Source organism: Drosophila kikkawai, chromosome 3R (genome assembly GCF_030179895.1).
Source record: "Drosophila kikkawai strain 14028-0561.14 chromosome 3R, DkikHiC1v2, whole genome shotgun sequence".
Lineage (NCBI taxonomy): Eukaryota > Metazoa > Arthropoda > Insecta > Diptera > Drosophilidae > Drosophila > Drosophila kikkawai.
In genome coordinates this window covers 25412060-25433316 of record NC_091731.1, presented here as the reverse complement: position 1 = coordinate 25433316, position 21257 = coordinate 25412060, and the positions used below count along the sequence as shown (strand labels likewise).

The following is a 21257-nucleotide window of genomic DNA, read 5'->3' as shown; positions in this document are numbered from 1 at the left end:
TATCGCAACCTTGGGCCTGCAGGAGTACGTGACACGTTTCGAAAAGTGGGCTACAGAATGGAACATAGGCATCAACTGCAGCAAATGTGCTTGTGTCACATTCTCCACAAGGCCAAAAAACTGCCCAGGCATCTCCATGCTTGGCTCGGTACTTCGGCACGAGGCCTACTACAAATACCTTGGTGTGATCTTGGATAGAGGGCTTACTTTCCAGAGACACACAACGATGATCAAGCAGACTGTGCTTTCAAAGGCAGCAAGTATGTCCTGGCTATTATCACCACGAAATAAGCTCTCACTGTCCAATAAAGTTAAAATTTATAAATCTGTTCTCAGCCCAATCTGGAAATATGCATTGCAAGTCTACGGCATAGCATCTAAGTCTAACCTGAACAAAATTAGAGTAGCGCAAAGCAAGATTCTTAGATCAATTTGTAACGCCCCCTGGTTTATGAGAACTAGGGATATAGAAAGAGATCTCAAAATCCCAAAGATAGGCGACGTAATACGGATACAAGCAGAAAAGTACCATGAACGCCTTGGTACTCATCCTAACTCCCTAGCGAATAGGCTCATATTGAGACCAAGAAAAAGGAGACTCAAAAAATACCACCCACATGACCTCCCGTTAAGATTTATATAACTGTTTGTAGCTTAATAATTAAATGTAAATAATTAAAATGTAAATAGTATAAAATTAATGTATAATCATTTATAACTAAATTTCGTTCTTCCCCTATAATTTACAACCTGTTTAAGCTGCCACATAGGTAGCAGTATACTTGTTATTATTGAATAAATATATACACATTAAAAAAAAAAAAAAAAAAAAAAACTTAGTTATTTAAATTAATATATTCTGTGAAAATCTGTCTTCAGAAAGCAACTTAAATAATACAACTTCAATTGTTTATCATTAAAAAAAACATGACTCGAAATAAGAATAAGATTTTTTACAAGAAAGGTATTAAGTGGCAGCTTTGCAGGTTGTACCTCATAAGGAAGTCAGTTTCCCTCGCCTTGGTATCATCTTTTTATGGCCTTTTACGTTGCCTCTCTGCTGTCTTGCCGGTTTCTTGGTTAATTGCTTGCAGCACATTGTTCAATTGTCTTACGGTTCATATGCATCTCTCCCACCGCCACTCACTTTGCCTAATTGGGTCGCTCATTACACAGAGCGCTTAAAGGATGACTGGTGGTGGGGCTGTCAGTCGAGTTCGGTCCTTAGCAGCATCGTGCAATGTTCCAGTTTCAGGACATCCCCTTTTTGCTTTACTTGTTATGCTCTTACTGAAGAAAACATGTCTGTTATTAGTTGAAAATCTTAATATTTTAAACATTTTGTTAGAGTATTCTCTGCTTCGGTCTTTGAAAACTCTTGTTTTTGTGCCCATCGAGTGTGGGGCTGAGAAGAAAAGACAACCATTTGACAGCTCCTTCTGTGACGCTTAACTGCTTGAGGTTTTTCGGTTAAATGCAGTGACGCCATGAGCCATTAGGGCTAAGTGATTTGTTGTTGTTCCCGGGCTGCGCTTAGCACCTTGCAAATTGCCAACACCAAGGAGACGAGGACGAGGAGGTGCACTCGCCTTGGAACAAACTAATTGTGCGGAAGCGCAGAACACTTTCCTCCTGCCTGACAGAAGCAGTCTGCTCCAGTTTAAGGCTTCCCATTTCCTTATATGTTTGAAGGCTTAAACTTTGAGGCTGGCGGAAGGCAGAGTGTCAAAGTTTATGAAAATTCTGGGCGTCCTGCATTGTTGTCCTGGTCGAAAGTTTGCACAAAGTAAGCAAACTTTGCCAACTCAGATACCAAGTTTTGTAGGAAAGAGCGAGCGAGTGCCAAGTCTGTGGTGAGTGAGCGGTGTGTGTCGGATGGATATTACACATTACATGCTGGGTGTGTGTGCTCATATCTGGTCATTGTTGGCACGCTGACATCCCTGACATTTGGCTGATGGGAAATCTGATGTCAGGAAAGTGTGACTCCGATCCAAACAAGAACTTCCTTGTTGATGGTTGATAACCGAAGGGTTGTCGTTGGTCGATGTCATGGTCGCTTGTAGGTTACTTGGGGAATGGGGAGCCAGTTGGATGATGGCTTACTGGGACGGACAATCACATTTTTCTTAATGGAAATATGTGCTAAAATTTGTTGGAATTTAAAGGATAATTCTACATAATAAGAGCCATAATTATTCACATGTGGTGTCAAATGTAAAACTGAAATTATGATTGCTGACTAAGAAACCCTTTCCGGTTCAATTGTTAACCTCAGCTTCTTACCCTCAATCACACAATTTCGTTGAGGTCGTCCCAGTTCACCCGCCATAAAACTAATTGCCAGTCGTGACCGTAACTATCGCTCATTGTTCAACCACCAACCAACCACCGCAGCCTCAACAAGTCAAAAATGCAAATTCGAAAATCACTTGCAGTTATGCCCTCGACAACTTTCTCTAATCATATGCAAAAGTAAGAATTAATCAATGATTTACAAGAACAATACGTGTGCACATGTCGCAGAGCAGGCAGAGCACCGCCGGGCAGGGCGGTTCCGAGTTACTCCCACTCCAGTGGCCACTCCTGGTCCCAGAGCCAGAGCCAGACCCAATCTGGACGTGGCCAACACCCGCTTGTTAGAGCAGGGCCACCCACTGCCCCCGGGTGTCGGTTTTTCGGGTAGAGACAGGTCAATGGGAGGGCAGGCAACAGGAAAGCAGGGATTCAGGGAACCTGGGTCCGTTGCAATGAGCAAGAACACAAATAAGGCGTCGGCACTGATCCTTGTCAACCACCGAACAACAATAATTTCACAGTACGAGCCGGAGATGCAGACACCGAGTATCCCAGCCTCGCAGCCTGTGCTAATAATTCAATTAGTTGCAAACTCTGGTGGTTGCGGCCACAATCCGCACAGAAGTTTCTCCGCAGCCTGCCGTGGAGGCAGCTCAGCGATTTGGGTTCGGTTCAATAATCAAAATGCCGTCGGCCAAATATCGCACCAGTGCATAAATTGCCGGGCTGAACTGGTCTCTGGTCTCAGCATTCGTTTGCTTATTCGAACGCGCTCCTCTGCGGTGGCTTCGCTGGTTGGCCTGGCATGGGGTCGGTCCACCGATATGGGACAATGTGCTGTGCGCGCTTTATGTAATTGCTCTGGGCTTATTGTGCCATAAATACAATTGAAATGGGCCAGTGAGTGCCGGCCAAATGTGCGAATTAAATGAATCCATAAACAGTTGGTAAAGACTTTTTAAATGAAATCGAAGCTAATGTATTTTTAAATAAAAAGAATTTGGTTGAAGTTGGATAAAATCTAAAGGAAATCTTCTACTCAGCTAGTAACTTATTGATGATAACGATTCCTAGCCAATAATTGTCCCCTAATTGCAGAGTCAAGGAAATCTTCTACTCAGCTAGTAACTTATTGATGATAACGATTCCTAGCCAATAATTGTCCCCTAATTGCAGAGTCAATGTATTCCATAATCCGCACCACAAGCATCTTCAATAGATTACTTTTTATAATCATTTCACCCAACTCTCTCTCTGTAAACTGTTTACTTGCCACTAAAGAACCCAGCAAATCCCCGAGTTAAGACCAAGTAATTGTGGTATAAATAAGAGTGCCAAAGAATCGGGAAGAATCAGCATATCAAGATACAAGGCGAGGGATGTTGTTGGCACATGTAAATTGTGAAATGGTAAATAATCGTAAATAACGCAAATATCGCCTTCAAGGCGGCGACAAAAGGAGCAGGCTTCGTGGCTTCCACCTCTCCAGGTACGGTGTGAGTTATTTATCCACTCACACTTGGTGTAATCCCATAAGCCGGCGATGGATTCACTCGCAGCCAGCAAATCAGTAGCTGGGAAATGACTGAGCCGCCGCGGGCTGTATTACCAACCAGATATAGCCAAGCAGCCAGACAGCCAGCCAGCCAGTCAGAGAACTCCCTTCCAGCCAGAAGCTTGTAGTCGTTAGACTCTAACAGATTTATAGAGCACCACACTGCTGCCGCATGCAAAGTGAATTTATTGAGTTAAAATGCAAATTTCGCAGCCATCATCGGAGCGAGGGGAGAATAAAAAACGATTTTACAAAAATTTCCTGCATAACACGATGCGTATTTCAGTTTCTTGCCTTGACAGATTGCCCTCTGGAGCGCAGAAGTGGAGCGGCAGTCGAGTGACGAAGGCGCGTACTATTTATTTAAGCTGTCCTTACAAGTGCCTCGGCAATTTGTTGAAGATTAAATGCCATCTTATGTGTTGACAATTTGTTATTCTAAGGTGTGTGGGCGGGGATGGAGCATTGGTTGATTTGAGTGCAGTCTTGGGGATTAAATAGAGATTTGCCATACATTTCTTTAAGGTTAATCTCAGTATTACCATTTTATTTAAATATAATACTTTTTGGCATAGTTTATTTATCTGCAGATATAAAGACTTCCGAACCCATTAGCTTTAACTTGCAGACATTAAGAAGGCAATGGATTGGGCAAAGTCTCCGCTTCTCTGTTTCGGCTTAAGGAAGTCAAGCCAGGTAACAACACAGCCTCACCTCCATCTGACCCCAAGCCCTGATGCTGAAGTCTAGTCTCCGCTGGCGGACAGGAAACCCAACGAAATAATTCAAACCCAGCCACGCTTATCTCACGCTTTATCCTCGAACAAGTGGGAAAACTTTACACTTTCGGGGCCCAAACACAAACAAAATAAACAGCGAGCGAATGAGCAGCATGCGAGTTGTTTAGTGGCAAAGTACGAGTAACCTTTATTTGTTTTGTGGCAAGCCAGCTGCCAAGGATATCCGCCGCCGATAAGCCAAGCGCCAAAAAAGCCATTAAAAATCCCTTTTGTCTTTGGGGTGCCGGCTAAACGATGTAAACAAATGCCATGAATGCGGCCAAGAAATTAAGCGTGTCAACATCGTGGTCGCGGCTTGTTGGCTGCCAAAAATGCCAAACTTTGTTCCGAGGGTAATAAAGTGGCAAGCAGAAGCCGCAAATTATAATTTTAACCTTTTTGGCGCCCGAGCAGGGACACATGTGTGTGTCTTCAGATAAGCGGCCTTGGCTCACGTCCTCCCCACCCGTCTAATAGAATTAAAATCCGAGAACGGAACTGCTCCCAGCCAAAGGTCGTGCTGGCCTTTTAATGGTTACAGCACAACCCTCAACCTCTGGCGCCAGCCACCGTCCCTCTGCATATGAGTGAAAATAATAATAACAGTAATTTGAATGCTCAACTAGAGGCGGAAAGGTTGAAAATTCATATGCAAATGATTCGGAAACACTTCCCGGCTGGGGAGAAATGGATGGAAGCAAACGCACAGCCTCCAAAAACCCTTTTAATTGTTCATATGGCGAGCGGCTGGCTTCTGGCCGTAAATTGAAAATAAACCATTAAGCATCTTTACTACTACCAAAAATAATAATTCAGGATTAGTCGCAGCCCGTTTCCAAGGTTAATTACGACACTTGGCCAGGTCGCAGTGGATGCTCGTGGCCAAGAGATAACGTAATCGGTTTTGCAACAATATTTTGGAAGTGAATGAGAGTTCAGTGGGGCTGCAAAGACTAGGGGATTTATGGTGGAATAAGAACTAATTTGAGATTATTAATTAGAATAATATATAAAAGAAAGCTAACTCTTTAGAATTTCAACGGCATATAAAAATATAAAACGCAGTCTTTATTACAAGATGTTTATATGTTTAAGAAAGCAATTATTTACTAGCCAGTGTATTTTAAGATTATTTTGTACTTCTTTTTTAAAGTCTTTAATGTTATGCACAGAACTGGATCCTTTTAGCCAGATAAAGACATCAATAAGACCATTAACCGGGCCAAAGTCAACACTGCACATGAGTCCAGCCCACACGCTGTTCACTCATTAGCACCTTCTTTGACTTGTAAACATTGCGGAGCAAGCTCAATCAAATTAAATGCAAATTTTGCAGCTTTCCCGTTGTCCGCAATCAATTGCAACACCCACGCGAAAACAAAACGGAGCCAGCTGCAACGGCAACATCGGTGGCAAGTTGCAGCGACACTTTCTGGTGGTTTCAATCAGCCAACAATCCAGCAATCAGCGACACCAGTTTTTCACCCGGCCAATAACGAAATTGTGTGCCGGCTAAGCCGAGATCCCTGCTCTGTGTGCTCCTGTCCCATCTGAAATTTAGCACTTTCAAATAGTTTTTTGCTGGCACCGCAAATTGTCGCCGGCGATATCCGACTCGCTGAATGAAAGCCACAAATAAACAAAAAACTTGAAGGCAGACAAGCGTTACCACAAGCGAAAATAAAAGAGTTTGAAGAGACTAGACAAAAAATGGGTAAACATTTAAAATTGTCACACGATAAAGGTAAAAAGTTGTGGTTGCTGCTACTGTTGTTGCTACTGCCAAGCGGCGCCAAAGTAATCGAAATGAATTTAAATTTCTGGCCGGTTTTATAAGGAATTTAAAAAATATTAAATACATAAATTTTAAAGATAAAAAAATAATAAACAAAAAAGTAAATACTACCGAAAACTGTGAAAATTAGTGAGGCATCGTCTGTAGAAGAAAGGAAATAAGAGTTACTTCTTTAAGCTGCATTAATTGAATTTCCCTTCCAGAATACACAAAACAAAGTGCTCACTAATTAATGCGAGAAGAAGACTCTCCCTTTGAGCACACAAATTTTAAATAATATCAATGACTCGTGAACAGAAACCGCACAAAGAGCAAAAATTATTCACGCTACATAATTAAGACAAGACGCTGCCAGGAACGGGACGAGAGTAAAGGGTTGTGTCCTAGCAACCTCAAAGGACAGCCAAATTCAAGCCCCACCCACCACAACATTACTCCATCTCCAGCTGGCTGTCGGCAAAGTGTTGTCATTTGTTTTACAGAGTTGGATTTAATTACACACAATTACCGCATTTCACAGGGCGATCCATTTACACAGCAGCGGCGGCTGGGAATCGAAGTCGGAGGCCCAGGCAACAGGTAAGCTCCTTCCACCCACTAAAATTGGACTCCCGCTTATTAACGCCATCAGCTGCGCGAAGGTTTCCGAAGAGTTTTATGCAAATTGTAAGCGGAAACTCTTTCAAAGCCAGTCCAGTGGCGGAGGAACGAGTGCTGCAATCGTAAACCAAAGCTGCTCCCTGGGGTTCAGTCGCTGTATACGCGGTAACTCCTTCCGGATGTTCCGTGTTAGCTGAGTTATTATTATTGTAAATTAATTTCTGTTCATTAGATTTTATAATGTCACAAAGTTTTCGGTAGCACAGCTGAGAAGAAGTGCTTTTTTTAGGCAGAAAGAAGGGGTTAGGACTCGCACCTCTTTGAGGTGAACTGAGTTTAAGAAATAAAGTAAGATACCTCACTATTTCTATAGTTTTCATATAGATCCCTTATCATTTCTATTCAGTCTAATTATTCAAGGCAGAAACTAATCACATGTGTCAACCCCGTTGGGGCTGCACACGCAGATACATTACAGGCTTGCATATGTGCGCAGGACAGCGGTAAATAATCCTTTTTGAAATGGCGCACAAAGCCAAATTAATTAATGTGCCACACAGCCGGAATTTATGGCTTGAACAGACATCGACCCAACAAGGGGCGGGGGCACACAGATGTTACAGGTGATGCCGGAATGGATGGGGATGTGGCATTAGGAGGGGATGTGGGCTCGTTGAGCTCATAATTACAGCCAGCAGAGGGCCACAAATCGATGCTATTGAAACTTTCAGCAGGGAACAGTGTTTTTGCATATTTTAGTTGGTAAGTTATGGCCCGGAGTTGGCTACTAATTGAAAGTACACACCGATGGGCAACCATTATGAACTCGAACTCATTGATTCCGCAGCGATAAAAGAGTAGGAATTATGAAAATGAAAATGTTTATTATTATCGTTGGCGCACACGGACTCCTGTCGACCGAGATGACAAAGCATAATAAATTGCCCGATTTTGCTCCGGTCTGGCCTGGCCTGGTCCTGGCCCCTGGCCGCAATGCAGTGTTTTAATGAATTTTTAATTAGTAGCAATTAATATGGTAATTTGTTCAGTTCCAATCGCTGAGTGCCACGATTGCGACACTAGCAATTCTGAATGCGATTTCACAGGACCTACCCTTTTTTACTGATGTGGGTTTATGGCGTAACCTAGACAGATCAAAAACTAATGGCATTTGGTCTCCAATAATTGAGATTTTCAAACGATTTTTTAAGTACTCTAAAGAGTATGAATAATCCAGACATTACTCTTTAAGATATTACAGATAGTTTGGATTTTTGTCAATATTAATAATATAAGTAACTTTTAACCACATATGCACCATATATTAATTGTCATGCTTCCTCTGCTCCTACACATCTTTGTTTATAGGCTTAATGAATTCCTTGATTAGTAATAATCTCAACTTAATCTTAACCATTTATTTACACTCATTCCCCGAACGGGGAATACAAGTGCGCCCCCAAACAAGTCCATCAGCTTCGTAGCGAACCGGGGAGTCAGCCAGCAGATTAATTGCATTAATTAATCGCCTAAAAAGGAACTCAAAAAGAGGAAGGCAAGTACTAAAGCAAACAGATCTCAAAACCCAGACAGACTCGCCCCGGACAGATGTAATAGCACGCAATAAGTTTGGAACCGACGGAGGAGTTGGGCGGCAGCAAGTGGATTTCCGGTTTTCATTAAGCTCCGCCCGGGCCGGACCAAATGCAAAAACATTCTTTGATATCGCTGCAGAACGATTTGTTTGTTCAGCAACCAGGATAACCGAAGCGCAATTTCATAATTAACATCGGGTTGCTGCTCTATGATTATAATGCGAGCTGGAAACTCGAAAGCTGAGACCTGACTGACCGTGCTCGGTCGGCCGGAATGGCATGAAAGTTCGGCGATTTCCCTTGGACTTGATGATTGATCATTCCCAGCGGGTGAGCCGGTACCGGTGGCACTGCCACCCGTCGAACTTGTAATGTATCCTGTAATCGAGTGTAATCCTACAGGACCTGCACAAAAGTCGCCCAGCTGGAGGTCGCTTCTTTGTTCTCTTTTCCCCCGAAAATAGTCTGGTAATCATCATCGTCTCGGCTTGAGTGTTCACATTGTGCAGATGGTATTAGCTTTTGACGGTTTTATTGGTCAATTGAAGGAGATTCCTCTATTGACATTGACTTTGATATAATTTAAGTAATTATTCGCCGTTTTTTGGGGTATTTTTTCTTTGAACAATTTAATGGTTGATTATATGTCTATCGGATTTATTAAACTTTTTTATTAAATTTTCTTGATCTCTTTTTAGGAGGGAGATATAAAGTATAACTAAGTATTGTCTTAAAATTAGATACAATAGGAAATATAGTTCAAAATTAATATTGATTAATGAACAATATTGGTAATTGTAAATTTTAACAAATTATAAATTCAAAATTACTTAGTTTTTTGTAAATATAAATTCCTAATTCCTTAATTTCTACAATGCTTTTTCCCTTCGTGCATCCGCTACTTATCCGCTGACATCAGAAGTCATCGAGTCCTATACCAATCAACTTTATCTACCAATGCTCGGCGGCAGCTCTCCCCTCGTTCCATCAACAACCGGCTGTCCCAGGAGTCGCAAAAAAATCAAAATCAAATGCCATAGCAAAGTGGATTTTCCACCCTTTTTATTAGCAATTCCTCACCGAAAACCAGGCGCATACGCGTCGGTGGTGCGGCCTCCAGTTGGGGGTGGGTTTGGTTTCAGGGCTTAGACTTGGGTGTGGGTTCGGTCTCGGGTTCGGGTTCGGGTAATCCCACAATGAGCTACCATAATAGACGGCAAGCAAATTGAAGAGCTTTGTGGCCTGGTTGCGGTTGTCACCGTGGTTTTGGCTTGGCTTTTTCGGGTGGGATGCGGAATTGACTTGTGTGTTGCGTTTAACATTTGCGGTTTCGCACTTTTGCAACAATGTCCTGCTACGGGGGAGATCCGTCCGGGCTTTCGGTGTCCTGCCGCTGATTGTACGCAACAGGGTGGAAAGTTGAAGTGCATCCGGGAGTGGTCAGCCGGGGCTGTTGTTTGTCCGCTGGCCAAATTACGGGACGAGATGTTCTGTCATTATGCGAATTATGAGTGGGATAAAAGGCATTAGGCAGTTCATTCATTTTTTCGCTTTTAGTCACCGGGTTTTAGGCTAATTGAAAAAGGGGGGGAGTGGAGAGAAAGCCTTGGCTCAGGTGTGCCATTTGTAAATGAGGCTGTTTTTTCGGGCCCCTCAAAGGGTTAGTTAGTTGAGTGCTTCTGGCTGCTCGGCCCGAAAGTATGCCACATGAATTTGTGATTCGGAATCCACTCATTTCTATCCCCGACCGACCGACTTTCCCTGGCCTTATCAGTTTTTCATGCTTGACATATTCCAACATGCATACGTACCTATATGAATTATCGGGAGTTCTTTTCTGTACATGTCAAATTTTGTGACATTTTTCGGAATTTCAATTCTGACAGTTGATGAGCGGATACACCCAAAGGGGGCGGGGAATGGGATATGTCTGGGGGAATGGCACCTGGATTTATGGCCAGCTTTAAGCCCAGGAACTGGCATCTGGGGGGATGCGGCCCCAGCTGATGTAATTAAATTTGCGACTGTGACAATTTCATTTGATTCTCCACACACCACGCTCCTTGAAGTCAGGAGGACCAACCCTTTTGCTGTTTTGAAAAAAAAAAAACCCCTCCTGCCCACGAGTATGTCCCATTTTTTGCCAAGAGGTTGAGTGTTGTTACATTATCATCGACATCGCAAGGGGCGCGCCCAGCTGCCGAGTGCGTGTCCTGCGAATCTCCCTGCACTCCTGCACATCTCCGCCTGCTGCGGCAACTGTTTTGTAGTCGTATTATGTGTCATTCGCTCTTGAAGTGGTTTCAAATGTGCTCTTCTCCGCTTTTTTAAGTGATTTAATGGATTTTGCATACACGAGTTGTTAATTGCCGGAGGCGACTTCAATTAATGGCCCAGCAGTGATAGAGGATATGTCGCCTGCCAGCCTTGTCGAGGGTCCTGCTAAATGCAATCAGGCGGAACTGACTTTCTGGCCGAGCCTTGACACTTGACAACTGTAACTGGCGAGTATGTGAGATCTGAACTATTTCAAGCTTTACAACTACATATTAATATAATAATAAATATATTATTCTGAATTAAGAAAATTTGGCATTATATTTTTCATTATATTTATAAATATTTCTTGTGCTATCCTAAAAGTGTGCTCCAGAAATACTACTTTTCCTTATTGAAAACTTAGCATAAAAACCTTCAATGCTCATTCACCACAAAATTAATCCTTTGCAGTTGTGCATTTCGCTTTTTTTTTTATCCATTTTTGCAAAGCAAAAGCGTTTAATTAAAGAATAACAAAAGCCTGGCAAATCGACGGCTGGCAGCGAGGGAATCATTCCATCAAACTGTCAATAAGCAATTCATTTGCAAATGCTATTGCCACGAGCGAGGGTTGGCCAAAAGGAAAAAAGGTAAGCAAAAGAAATGTCTCCGCAATCGTAGGTGAGTGGGTCCATGTCATTGTTTGTCAAAAAGCCATTTGCAAGTGTATCGAATTTCGGGAATCGGGAGGAAAAAGTTATCTCGAAATGGCTGAAAGCATGGAGAGCTACATATACGAACTGGAAATACTCTGTGATAGTAATTGCTAATTCGAAATATTTTTAATAGAAATAATTATTAAAAGGGGAAGGCATTTAAGTTCAATTCATGTTTATTACCCATTTAATACATTTTTAAATTCAAACTGCATATATTTCTCTTACTTTGTTTTCAAAATCTGTTAAACCAAAAGAAGAGCATTCCTTCTTTTTGTGTCCAAATCCGTTTTCCACTGAATGTCTGATGTCAATGCGTTTTACGGGGGCTGAAGGTGGCGCTTCGTTGGTGTCCCTGGTGCCCTCCGCCGCCCCTCTGTCACGCTGTCCCTTGGCAGTGGCAACCTATCGAGGTATCGCAGCGCCCCCATCTAACCGGGGAGCCTGACATTTGCGCCTCCTCGCTTCATGCAAAATCGACGGCTCGATTTAATGGAAAAAATGGATTTCACTCTTCTGCGCCGGCTCGCTCTGCGGTTCCGCCATTGTTCCCGGGACAAAGGACCAAACCGACGAAAAAAGACAGCTTGGCTTGGCGAGCGTTTAATGAACGCCTCCCTCGATGGGAATCCCCATTCTCTCGCACAGCAAATCGAAAAATTGTAATTGAAGCCCTGCTCTGGCAATGAGAAACTTTTCGCAAAAAGACCACAAACACTGTCAATTCTCTCGTTATTGCTGTGGCCGCTGACAAGAGCGTTTGCCTTAATTAATTGTGGTTTGAGGTTTCGGTTACATATGCGGTGGGGGAAAAGTTTAGATATCCGCCGGGGCAACACTTGATTTAAATTTAAAATACCAGTGGCAGCAGAAGGTAACGAAAAAAATGTCAATTTTTTTTTGCTGAATCTGGAGCACAATGCAACCGCGATAAGCAGTGTGAAGCGTATAGGAAATTAAATTTTTTCCAATCAAAAACATTTCAATGGCAGTTCACACTCAATTCGAGGGGAGCTGGGCTGGGGACACAGATATACATTTACAATCGGCGTTCTCGGTGGCCTGGAGTTGGGATTTATTTGTTCGCAATTGTGTCAATAAACTGGCAAAAATGTATCTCTTTTCCCATATGTAAAAAAAAGTTTGTGCCAAATATAAATTTTTATGAATTCATGTGAGTGGAAAAAGATGTCGAAATAAAATGCTATGACTTGAGGGAAGTGTAAGGTAATAGATAAAATTAAACTACAGGCTTTAATACTTTTTCATGGGCTTGAAATTCGAAGATTTCTATATGATTTCCCTTAGCTTTAGCTTGGCTTCTTTAAAAATTTGATATATATAAGGAAAATAAAGAAATGTCAAATATAGCTGGTGCTTACATAATATATTAATAAATTAAATCTATTAATATGCCAGCAAGTTAAGGGTATGAGGGGTGCCTGGGGCCTGCACTGAGGGGAGGCAGCTGAGACCATAACATTAAATCACTTAAAGTGTCAACATAGCCCTGGTCATTTTACCAAGTGCAAGTCCAGATGGCATCATTCATTATCATAATCTGCAACATCATAAAGCAATTTGGCCGCCCCGGAGTGAGTTTGTTTTGCGTCTCCGGCACGGATGTGTGCTCGAGCTGGTGCTGGTGGCTGCTCTTGGAAATCTTAATTACTGGCCCCCACTATTTGGACCAGAACTTGACCCCGTCCAGGACGAGTGTGGCGTGTCAGGGGCAGTTCCCCGGGCTGACCGTAATGGGGGTTAATTGGTCTGTGGTGCGCGACACGCATACATCTTGGTAATTGGCCGGAGGAGCGAGTGAAAGGCCATATGGACACTGGTGGCACTTTCTCTGACGGGCGATCTGCTGGAGGAGGCCCTGGGCGCACTTCTAAATTAATTTATGGGGCGTTGCGGTTGTATTAATTTCGCATGCTTTCTCTAGAAATTGCCACCCCAACGCAATTGTTGCGCTGTGTCATTGGACTTTCTTCAACTAGCGCAATTTATGGTTCCATTATGTTAATTATTGGCAATTGCCGGGCGCAGTCTCCCGATAACCTCTATGCACTTTCTTAATTTAGGATAGTTCCTAGGGAGGGCTCCCTGTCATACAGAAAGCATTCCACAAAAGCCTGTCCAACAATGCGGTCCAGGCCATTAGCCACTGCAGTCCACCTGCCAACGAATCCTCTTTCATATCCAAAATTGAAACTCATTGTTGTCCCAGCCAAAAATAAAATAAAAAAGAGAAACAGCTGAAACCGCGATGGACAATGCCACAAATTGCATGTGGGATAATGGACGGGGAATGCATATAGAATGGATGGATTTTGTGAGCAAACACAGCCGGACCTGGGAGTCCCGAGAAATTTAAACTGGTGAAAACAGAACTTTAAATCTGAACCATCATTAATCAAATTGCATCACAGCCTTGGACACTTTCACTCCCTTGGATTTTCATTAGCCAACTGTCAAGCGTCAAAGGCTGTTAACGATTCCCCCGATTCCTAATCCAATTCCGAATCCTGATTCCTGATCCCAGAGTCCTCCTCCTGCTGCGTGGGCGTTTGAGTTGAGTTTGTCCTATCCTGAGGGTGCTTTACTTGCTGTTTGCTGTTGGCTTGGCCCTAATTGTTATTTGGACAAATTGTTTTTCGCTAACCAGCCAACGATTAATGATGTGGTCAGTCCTTCCAAGTTGGGGGGTTGGATAACCATAAACCGCATCGGTTGTCCTGAAAATGTACAAGGCCTTCCGCAATTAAATCTGTTTTAATTGCCAACAATAAGACAATTAGGAAAATATGCCGTGAATCTAAGGCAGGAAGAAAAAAAAACTTGTAAAAATATTAAAAGGAAATTCTTATTAAAAGGACGGAAAGGGTTAATGGGGGTTTCGGGTAAAAATTTTATGGAGTTCGGCAGAATTAAGCAATTAGAATTGTTAAATTAGGAAGAAGAGTCCAAGACGACTTTAATTCAAAAGAAGTATGTTTCACCCTTTCCCACACTTCTTATAAAATCAAAATCTTGTGATATTTCTGAGCCTAATTATTTAATATAATACCTAATACAGATGGGAGCCAGATTCAGATGGCTTTGGAATACTAGTACTTAGATGTCGAGCTCCGAAAGTGGTAGCTGCTGTCTGGCATAGAAGTCGCTGTCTTTCTCATAGATAATATAGCTGAGACGCGGACGGGTGCACTTCTTTGGAGCCGGAAGTTTCTCCAGGGCGGCCACCATGTTCTCGTTGGCGTTCAGTTCGGCGAGCAGCTCCATCATCATAGGGTAGGAGACGCGCATCTCGTGGGTACCCTCATCCAGCCACTGATCCAAGATATCCTGGTTAGCTTGTAACTCCTGATCGGTTCCCGAGAACAGGTACTTTATGCGGCATCCGCGGCAGCCGTGAAGTTCCACATAGCTGATGATAATGTTCGGAACTTCCTCGGGTGGCTGGGAGTGACAGTCAACTGTATATGGAGTTGTTTCTGGGCGCTCCGTGTCCTCCTCCTCTTCTTGAGGAGCGGAGTTGATGCTACTGCCACTGGTGTCGCTGTTCTTGAGCTCAAGGTCACCCTCGCTACTGGAGTCACTCTGTTCCGGCGCAGAAGTCGCATCATTGGTAAGTTCTAGCTCCCTAGGGATGGGCAGCTGGGAACGAAGGAGGTGCACCTGGCTAGTGTCCACCAGCATCTGCAGGTAATGCAACTGGCCATCGGGACGCACGGCCTTCACAAGTAGGCGCGTCTTCTCGGGATTAAAAGGCTCGGTGTCGTGGAGCAAGCGAACCATCAACTGGGTGGCGGTCACGTGCCCAAAGATCTCCCTGAACTTGACCGGAAATTTGGTGCCAGAACCGTCAGTCATCACGCGCAGTGCATCCGCAAACAATTGGATGGCCACATCATGGCCCAAGACCTCGCCCACGACCTGGCGACAGCGGGAGCACTCCAGCTGACGACGTTCCCAGGAGCGGAGCACCCCGTCGCCCAGCAATTGGAAGGAAATAACCATGTAGTTCAATCCGTAAAAGAGCTGGTCCTCCTGCGGATACACCGGGATCTTGAAGCGACCGCAGAAGAAGTTATTCGGACGCATCGTTATCACAGGGACTGGCTGGATCCTGAGGAACTGCTGCCGTCGAATCACCTCGTTGGCGCAGTTGCTGCAGTGGAGCGAGCAGGGCGCCGTGGAATTGATGCGCAGCGGCAATTCACCCACGTACACGTCAACGGTGAACTGATCCAACTTCCGCAAATCAATTTGCTGGAGATAGAGTCCGAAGGACACATTGTTGGCCCTCAGCTCGCCCATACCATAGAGCGGGTCGCCGTCCTCGGACTTGACGGCCAGCTCGAAGATGTCATCCAGGTCTATGCGATACTCCAGGTTTTGCTCGGAGAAGCAGATCCCGTTGGGAGACACCTCGATCATCTCGTAGGGGGTTTTGGTGAGAGTGTCGGGCTGAAGCAGGTCCAACGATCTGAGCAGAAGGACATTGATGCAGTTTCGCCTGCGCAAGTAGGATATGATGACCTGGTCCACAGGCATAGTTTCTTTTTTTTCTATGGGGTTTTCTACATAAAGTTATTTATTTATTCAGATAAATTGCGAAAATTCACCAATCAAGCAAGGATTTAATTACAAATTATCCGGTTGAAAATTTTCTTGTGACAAGAGTGCAAAAAAAAAGCGTCGCTTGCTGCAATTGTTAGGTTAGATAATGCTGGAAAAATTATTGTTAAGTATTGCCACCAGGGTTACCATGCACCACAGTACTAGCTCTGTGCTTGCTGAATGAGATTTCATTGCTGTATTTTCCTGATTCCACTTTGCATTGCAAATTATTTTGAGTAAACCGTTACCGCTGACCTTTTTTCGATTAAAAGTTAATCGCCCATCTGAGTCCGCTCTTAAAGGGAATTATCCTCGAAAAATTACCCATTTCATTCGATTGTGCCGCCTGAGCAGATTTTGCAGCCTTTGAAGTTGCGCTAACTGAACAATTCGGCTTAACCAAATTGTCCTGGCACACACCTTTTAAAGCTCTTTATCGAGGGCTTAACTGGGCAGCTTTTCACTTTTGTTTTTGATTTTTTGGCAAGTGGGCGGATGATGGGTCTGGTGGCGTATCGCTTTTGGCGGATGCGAGACCCAGAACGAGACCGAGACCCCTCGGCTCTATTGGACAGGAGATAACGCCGAGGCCGGAAAAAAGTTTTGCGTCATAATAAATAATTTCAGCGCATTCGTCTGGAAGGATTAAGCCAGCAGAACCAGTTTTGGTTTGACTAACCGTTTTTTGTTGCGGCTTTAAATGGGTATTTCGGGTTTAATTGAAGCCAGAATTTTGCAAAGTCAAGCTTTTGCTACTCATAAATAAAAGTTCGATTTGTACTAGAGTACAAACTATATCGATATGAGTTGAAGTACAACTCTGTTAATGTAACATTTTCATTAATAGAAGGTAAAATTCATGTATGACAAGACTACATTTGTGAGAGTTGATAGCGAACATATCGATTTTTATCTGCTTATAAGAATGATAAGATGCTATGGGTGCTCTACTTCAATTTTAGATATATACTTCTGTCAATTCGAGAAGTTACCTTTAATTAGGGAATTTTTCTGCAAGACTCATGTGAGCCTCTTTAGCTCAGTGGCAGAGCACTGGTCTTGTAAACCAGGGGTCGTGAGTTCAATCCTCACAGGAGGCATCGAGTGAGCTTTCTTTTTTTTTTAATATTTCTTTGACATAAAAGAGTGCTCTGCCAATGCTCGGTTTTCTGGTTTAATTTTCTGTTTACCCCTGCTCTTCTACAAGCATATCAATCCACCTCGTCAGGTCCTGCTTAACCCTCCTTAAAGCTCTAAAGCCGAAAGGGAAATGTCACCCACAAATGTGTATTCAATTTAGATATTTTGCGGTCCCGTTGACAAAAGCAAATGTTTTACATTTTTAATTAGAAACTCACACAGAAACCGCCCAGGAGCAATCATGTGTGACATTATCTACGACAGGACATCAACAAAGTTCCTTTGCCAACACCACCACCACCACTAAGGTCCTGCGGTTTGGGTAAACACTGGGTAACGAGAGTGCCAAGCGATATGCCCAAGGACTTGCCAAGGATACGCTAGCTTAGACTATTAGTTGACATCCTTGTGTCGGGGGTAAATATTGACACAAATGTTTTTGAATAAAAATCGACCCCCAGCGACTTCGCAACTTGGCGGCGTGCTTTTAATTATTTGTTTATGTTAGCTGCGGTCTTACTGCCTTCCTATTTGTTTATAATTAAAGCCCTGGCATTTCTCCTTACGCATTTATCGTTGGCATAAATCACTTTAATTTTGATTCCCATTCAACTCCTTAATTAAAAACCAACAACGCGACCCGAGCGACAGCAGACAATGAGCCTGCCTTGTTGTTAATTAATTTGGCCTCGACTCTTATGCGCAGGGCAGGCAGTGCCAGTATTAGCCAATAAATCTCACCCAGTCGCCACCCACTGCATTTTTAGCATACAAACGTATACATATGCAAGTAGACTTGAACCTCCATCATTGGTGGCGATTGCATTCGCATTATCCTTTTGACTTTATTGTTTGGCGACGTGAATTTATGCGATGTGATGTATGCACATTTGAATCCAGAAGCGGGGAAAAGTATTAATTCATGTTGCACAAGTGGAATGACTTACATAGTCAAACATTTTCTGAAATAAAATTGTGTAATCAATAGAATTATACAAGGTATTATTGAGTTAATGTCCTAAAGGTGTTTTTGCTTCTTAAAACCTGTATAAACTTTCAGTTTATATTAATATTATTCTGCTGGAATATAAGATTTAATTTTAAAAGTCTCATATTCAGACCTACTTTCACCGTTATTCCGATCGATTCGTTATTAAGCAACGCCGCAAAGTATGCAGCAGCTTCAGCTGACTCAGCTATATATTCGCTGAAAGAGAAGTTAAGCCGAGGGGATGGCAATTTATCATTTTAGACTGTTAAGCAAGTGTTGACTGATGAGCCCCCGGGGCGGAGTGGGTGCGGTGGGTGTGGTGGGCCAACAGGGGTGGCCAAGTCGCCCCCTTTTAACTTTTGAGCTCGCCACAACTGACAATTGGCCTTGCTGCTCGGCTGCCTCTTGCCGTTGGTAATTAATTTTGATGGAGAACACATTGCGCTTAGTTGGCTCAGTTAGCCCGCAGATGCGACCAGGTAAGGACAACTTTTTCGGACGACTTGGGGCCGGGAATTAATCTGCATCTGGCCAGCAGCTGAGGCAAGGACTGGATTTTTGGTGTTTTAATTTTTGCTGCTGCTTCGGGTGCTGGTGCTGGTCCATCAATGTCTGGTTGGGTCTAGCCTGAGACAAAAGCTATTAAGGGAATTAAAAATGCATGAAGCTAAAAATGGGTTTTCACTTTGGAGTCCTCAGCTGGGGCTTCAAGGTGCGTGGCACTTAGTTAATTAGGGGGCGCGCGCGTCTGCGGAGATGTCTGTGGCATTTTGCTTGGCATAAAGTATTTCATAATTCATGGATTCAATTGTTTTCCGTTTCTGCTCAGATGGATTGCATGTTCCTTTGACTGCAATTACGCGGAGCAGAAGATCGCATTTAACTGTTTGTGCACTTTGCCTGCCAACCGCCGGCTGGGCCACGCCCCCAGTTCAATCTCGCCCCCGCGATCTACGCCCGCCCGCACCCTTTTCTAATTTCTTGGGAATTAGAGTTCAGAAATTATGAGCTGGCAGCCCGTGCATTTACCCATTCATTCACTCGCCTATTTATTCATCTGGCTTAATTGCCAAAGACAATAATGATCAGGCAGATTATTACATATACGTTATGATGTTGATGATGAAGACCAAGGGTAGAACAAAACTTTCTTATTTAGTTTCGTTAAAAGACAGTTCCGCGTGCGACTTGGTTACTCTTTGGTTGAGGGATATTGAGGAGTCAAAGAAAAATTCTTAACAAAAACAAGCAGCTTACAATTCATTTAAATAGCAATGAGAGTTGTGCCAGAAATAATTTATTATTAAAGGCAGAAGAAATCTTTTCTATATTTTGTTCTTATTCTATTATTTATTTTAAAAATAAAGTGCATTCAGTAGTCGTCAGTCTCAGAGCTCTTCACATTCATCTTCGACATGTTTTTATTGTCTCCTTCTAAGTTCTCGCTTTGCGGTTGCACTTTGCGGTTTGTGTTTGTTGTGTTCATTAATTGTTCTATTAGTTTTAATTGATGGTGGCACTTGCAAATGCACAAAGTTGAATTGCTGTGGGATAGATACGACGAGGCAGGGCACTCTTTCGACCCGGAGAAAGGGGAGAAAGCAGCGGGCGGGAGGCCAAGAAGAGATTTCTGGACAAGCAGTCACTCTGGTCAGGCATATCCCTGGGTCGTATACGACTTATTGATGGCCAAGATGAGATAAATGCGGCTCAGTGGCCATCGCAGGCGGCTGCTGCGATCGTGATTATCTCCTTTGCATGTTGGGTCAGCTGCCTTCGATGCCTCCGATGCCGAAATGCATCTCGAATGGCTCGCGACCACGATGACGTTGCATGTTGCGGGGATGTGACACTTTTGCCAGGTCCCAAAAGTGCTTCCTCATCCTTGGAATTCCTTGAAGTCTCGCGAGCGTTGAGTGCTGAGTGCTGGGTGCTGAGGGGGAATTATGGCGATAAGCGATTAACGATGGGCGATAAGCCACCCGCTGGCTGTGTTTTTTAGGCACGCGAAAAAGTTGTCGCCGAAGGTTTTGCATACTCGCCACACTCTGACTGGCAGCTGAACTGGCCTAAAAACCCACAAATTGCGTTTTGACCAGATCCAACGCCAGCCTGGACAATCCGATTATCCGCTCAGTCGGCTGTCCTTTTTAAGGGAGCCCGCCAAACTGTCTGCTAATGTCACACGCCTCTCAGGAACCTTTGTCCTTTGTCCTGTGCGGGGTCATTGTTTCTCTAACAAATTGATTCAGCAGGAACGGCCAAAAAGAAAAACAAACGGACACAGGAAGAACATCTTGCCGCATCTTACAGCCTGTGATCTTGGCTCATAGATTAGCCAGGGTCCAGCCCAGGTCCAGCATTGTCATAGCTATACCATTTCAGTACAGAGAAAGAAATTATATATATCTAGCATAAATTTATGTAACTCTTGGCAAAACTCTCAGACTAAACTACTTAAAATAATGAATATTTTAAGGAGTGCATAGGGAAAATATCTTCTAAGCCAAATATATCTGTATGTACAAATTTCTCACAGTGCTGCAAAAACTGCAACTGCTGCAATATCGAAGGCATTTCCGGGGGCCTGGGCCTGGTCATCTGAAAACGCATTGTCCTGCGCTGTGTGGCTCGAATTTGTATCGCCTTCTTGAAATCTACTTAGCACACAATGGCGTTGGAATAGTCTTATTGCTTTTTGAGTGCTATTTGCGTAAGATTTATGGTTTGATTTGGGTGCTCTGCTGCACACATTTCCCGGATCGAACTTTCATAACTCGCCGCCACACAGAGGCGCTGAGGAGAGTCTGCTGCGGCGGCTCATTATGCGAAGATTTTCACCATTCGTCCGGGCTCAATTACCGACTGCCTGACAGATGAGTTCAACTTCGTGATTTTGCAGA

At 43.5% G+C, this 21257-nt stretch overlaps 1 protein-coding gene, 1 long non-coding RNA gene and 1 other non-coding gene across 4 annotated transcripts; 2 read left to right on the top strand and 1 right to left on the bottom strand.

The window, feature by feature from the left end:
- The first annotated feature begins 7413 nt into the window (after positions 1–7413).
- LOC108080465 (uncharacterized) lies at positions 7414–9210 on the top strand. 2 transcript variants are annotated; one of them, XR_011445226.1, is made up of 4 exons: positions 7414–7530; positions 7588–7789; positions 8480–8952; positions 9025–9210. It is a non-coding gene; the product is annotated as an uncharacterized lncRNA (long non-coding RNA). The 2 variants fall into 2 exon arrangements; XR_001770910.3 differs by lacking the exons at positions 8480–8952; positions 9025–9210 and adding an exon at positions 7875–8338.
- Positions 9211–14714: 5504 nt separating this feature from the next.
- LOC108080425 (uncharacterized) lies at positions 14715–16157 on the bottom strand. Its single transcript, XM_017175157.3, has one exon. The coding sequence runs from the start codon at positions 16155–16157 to the stop codon at positions 14715–14717; it is 1443 nt and encodes a 480-aa protein (XP_017030646.1).
- A 1094-nt stretch (positions 16158–17251) lies between these two features.
- TRNAT-UGU (transfer RNA threonine (anticodon UGU)) lies at positions 17252–17323 on the top strand. The gene has a single exon. It is a non-coding gene; the product is annotated as a tRNA-Thr (tRNA).
- The last annotated feature ends 3934 nt before the right edge of the window (positions 17324–21257 follow it).

What these genes read in the sequence shown, in the direction of transcription:
- LOC108080425 (XM_017175157.3), bottom strand. Translation starts at nt 16,157, where the DNA reads ATGCCTGTGGACCAGGTCATCATATCCTACTTGCGCAGGCGAAACTGC.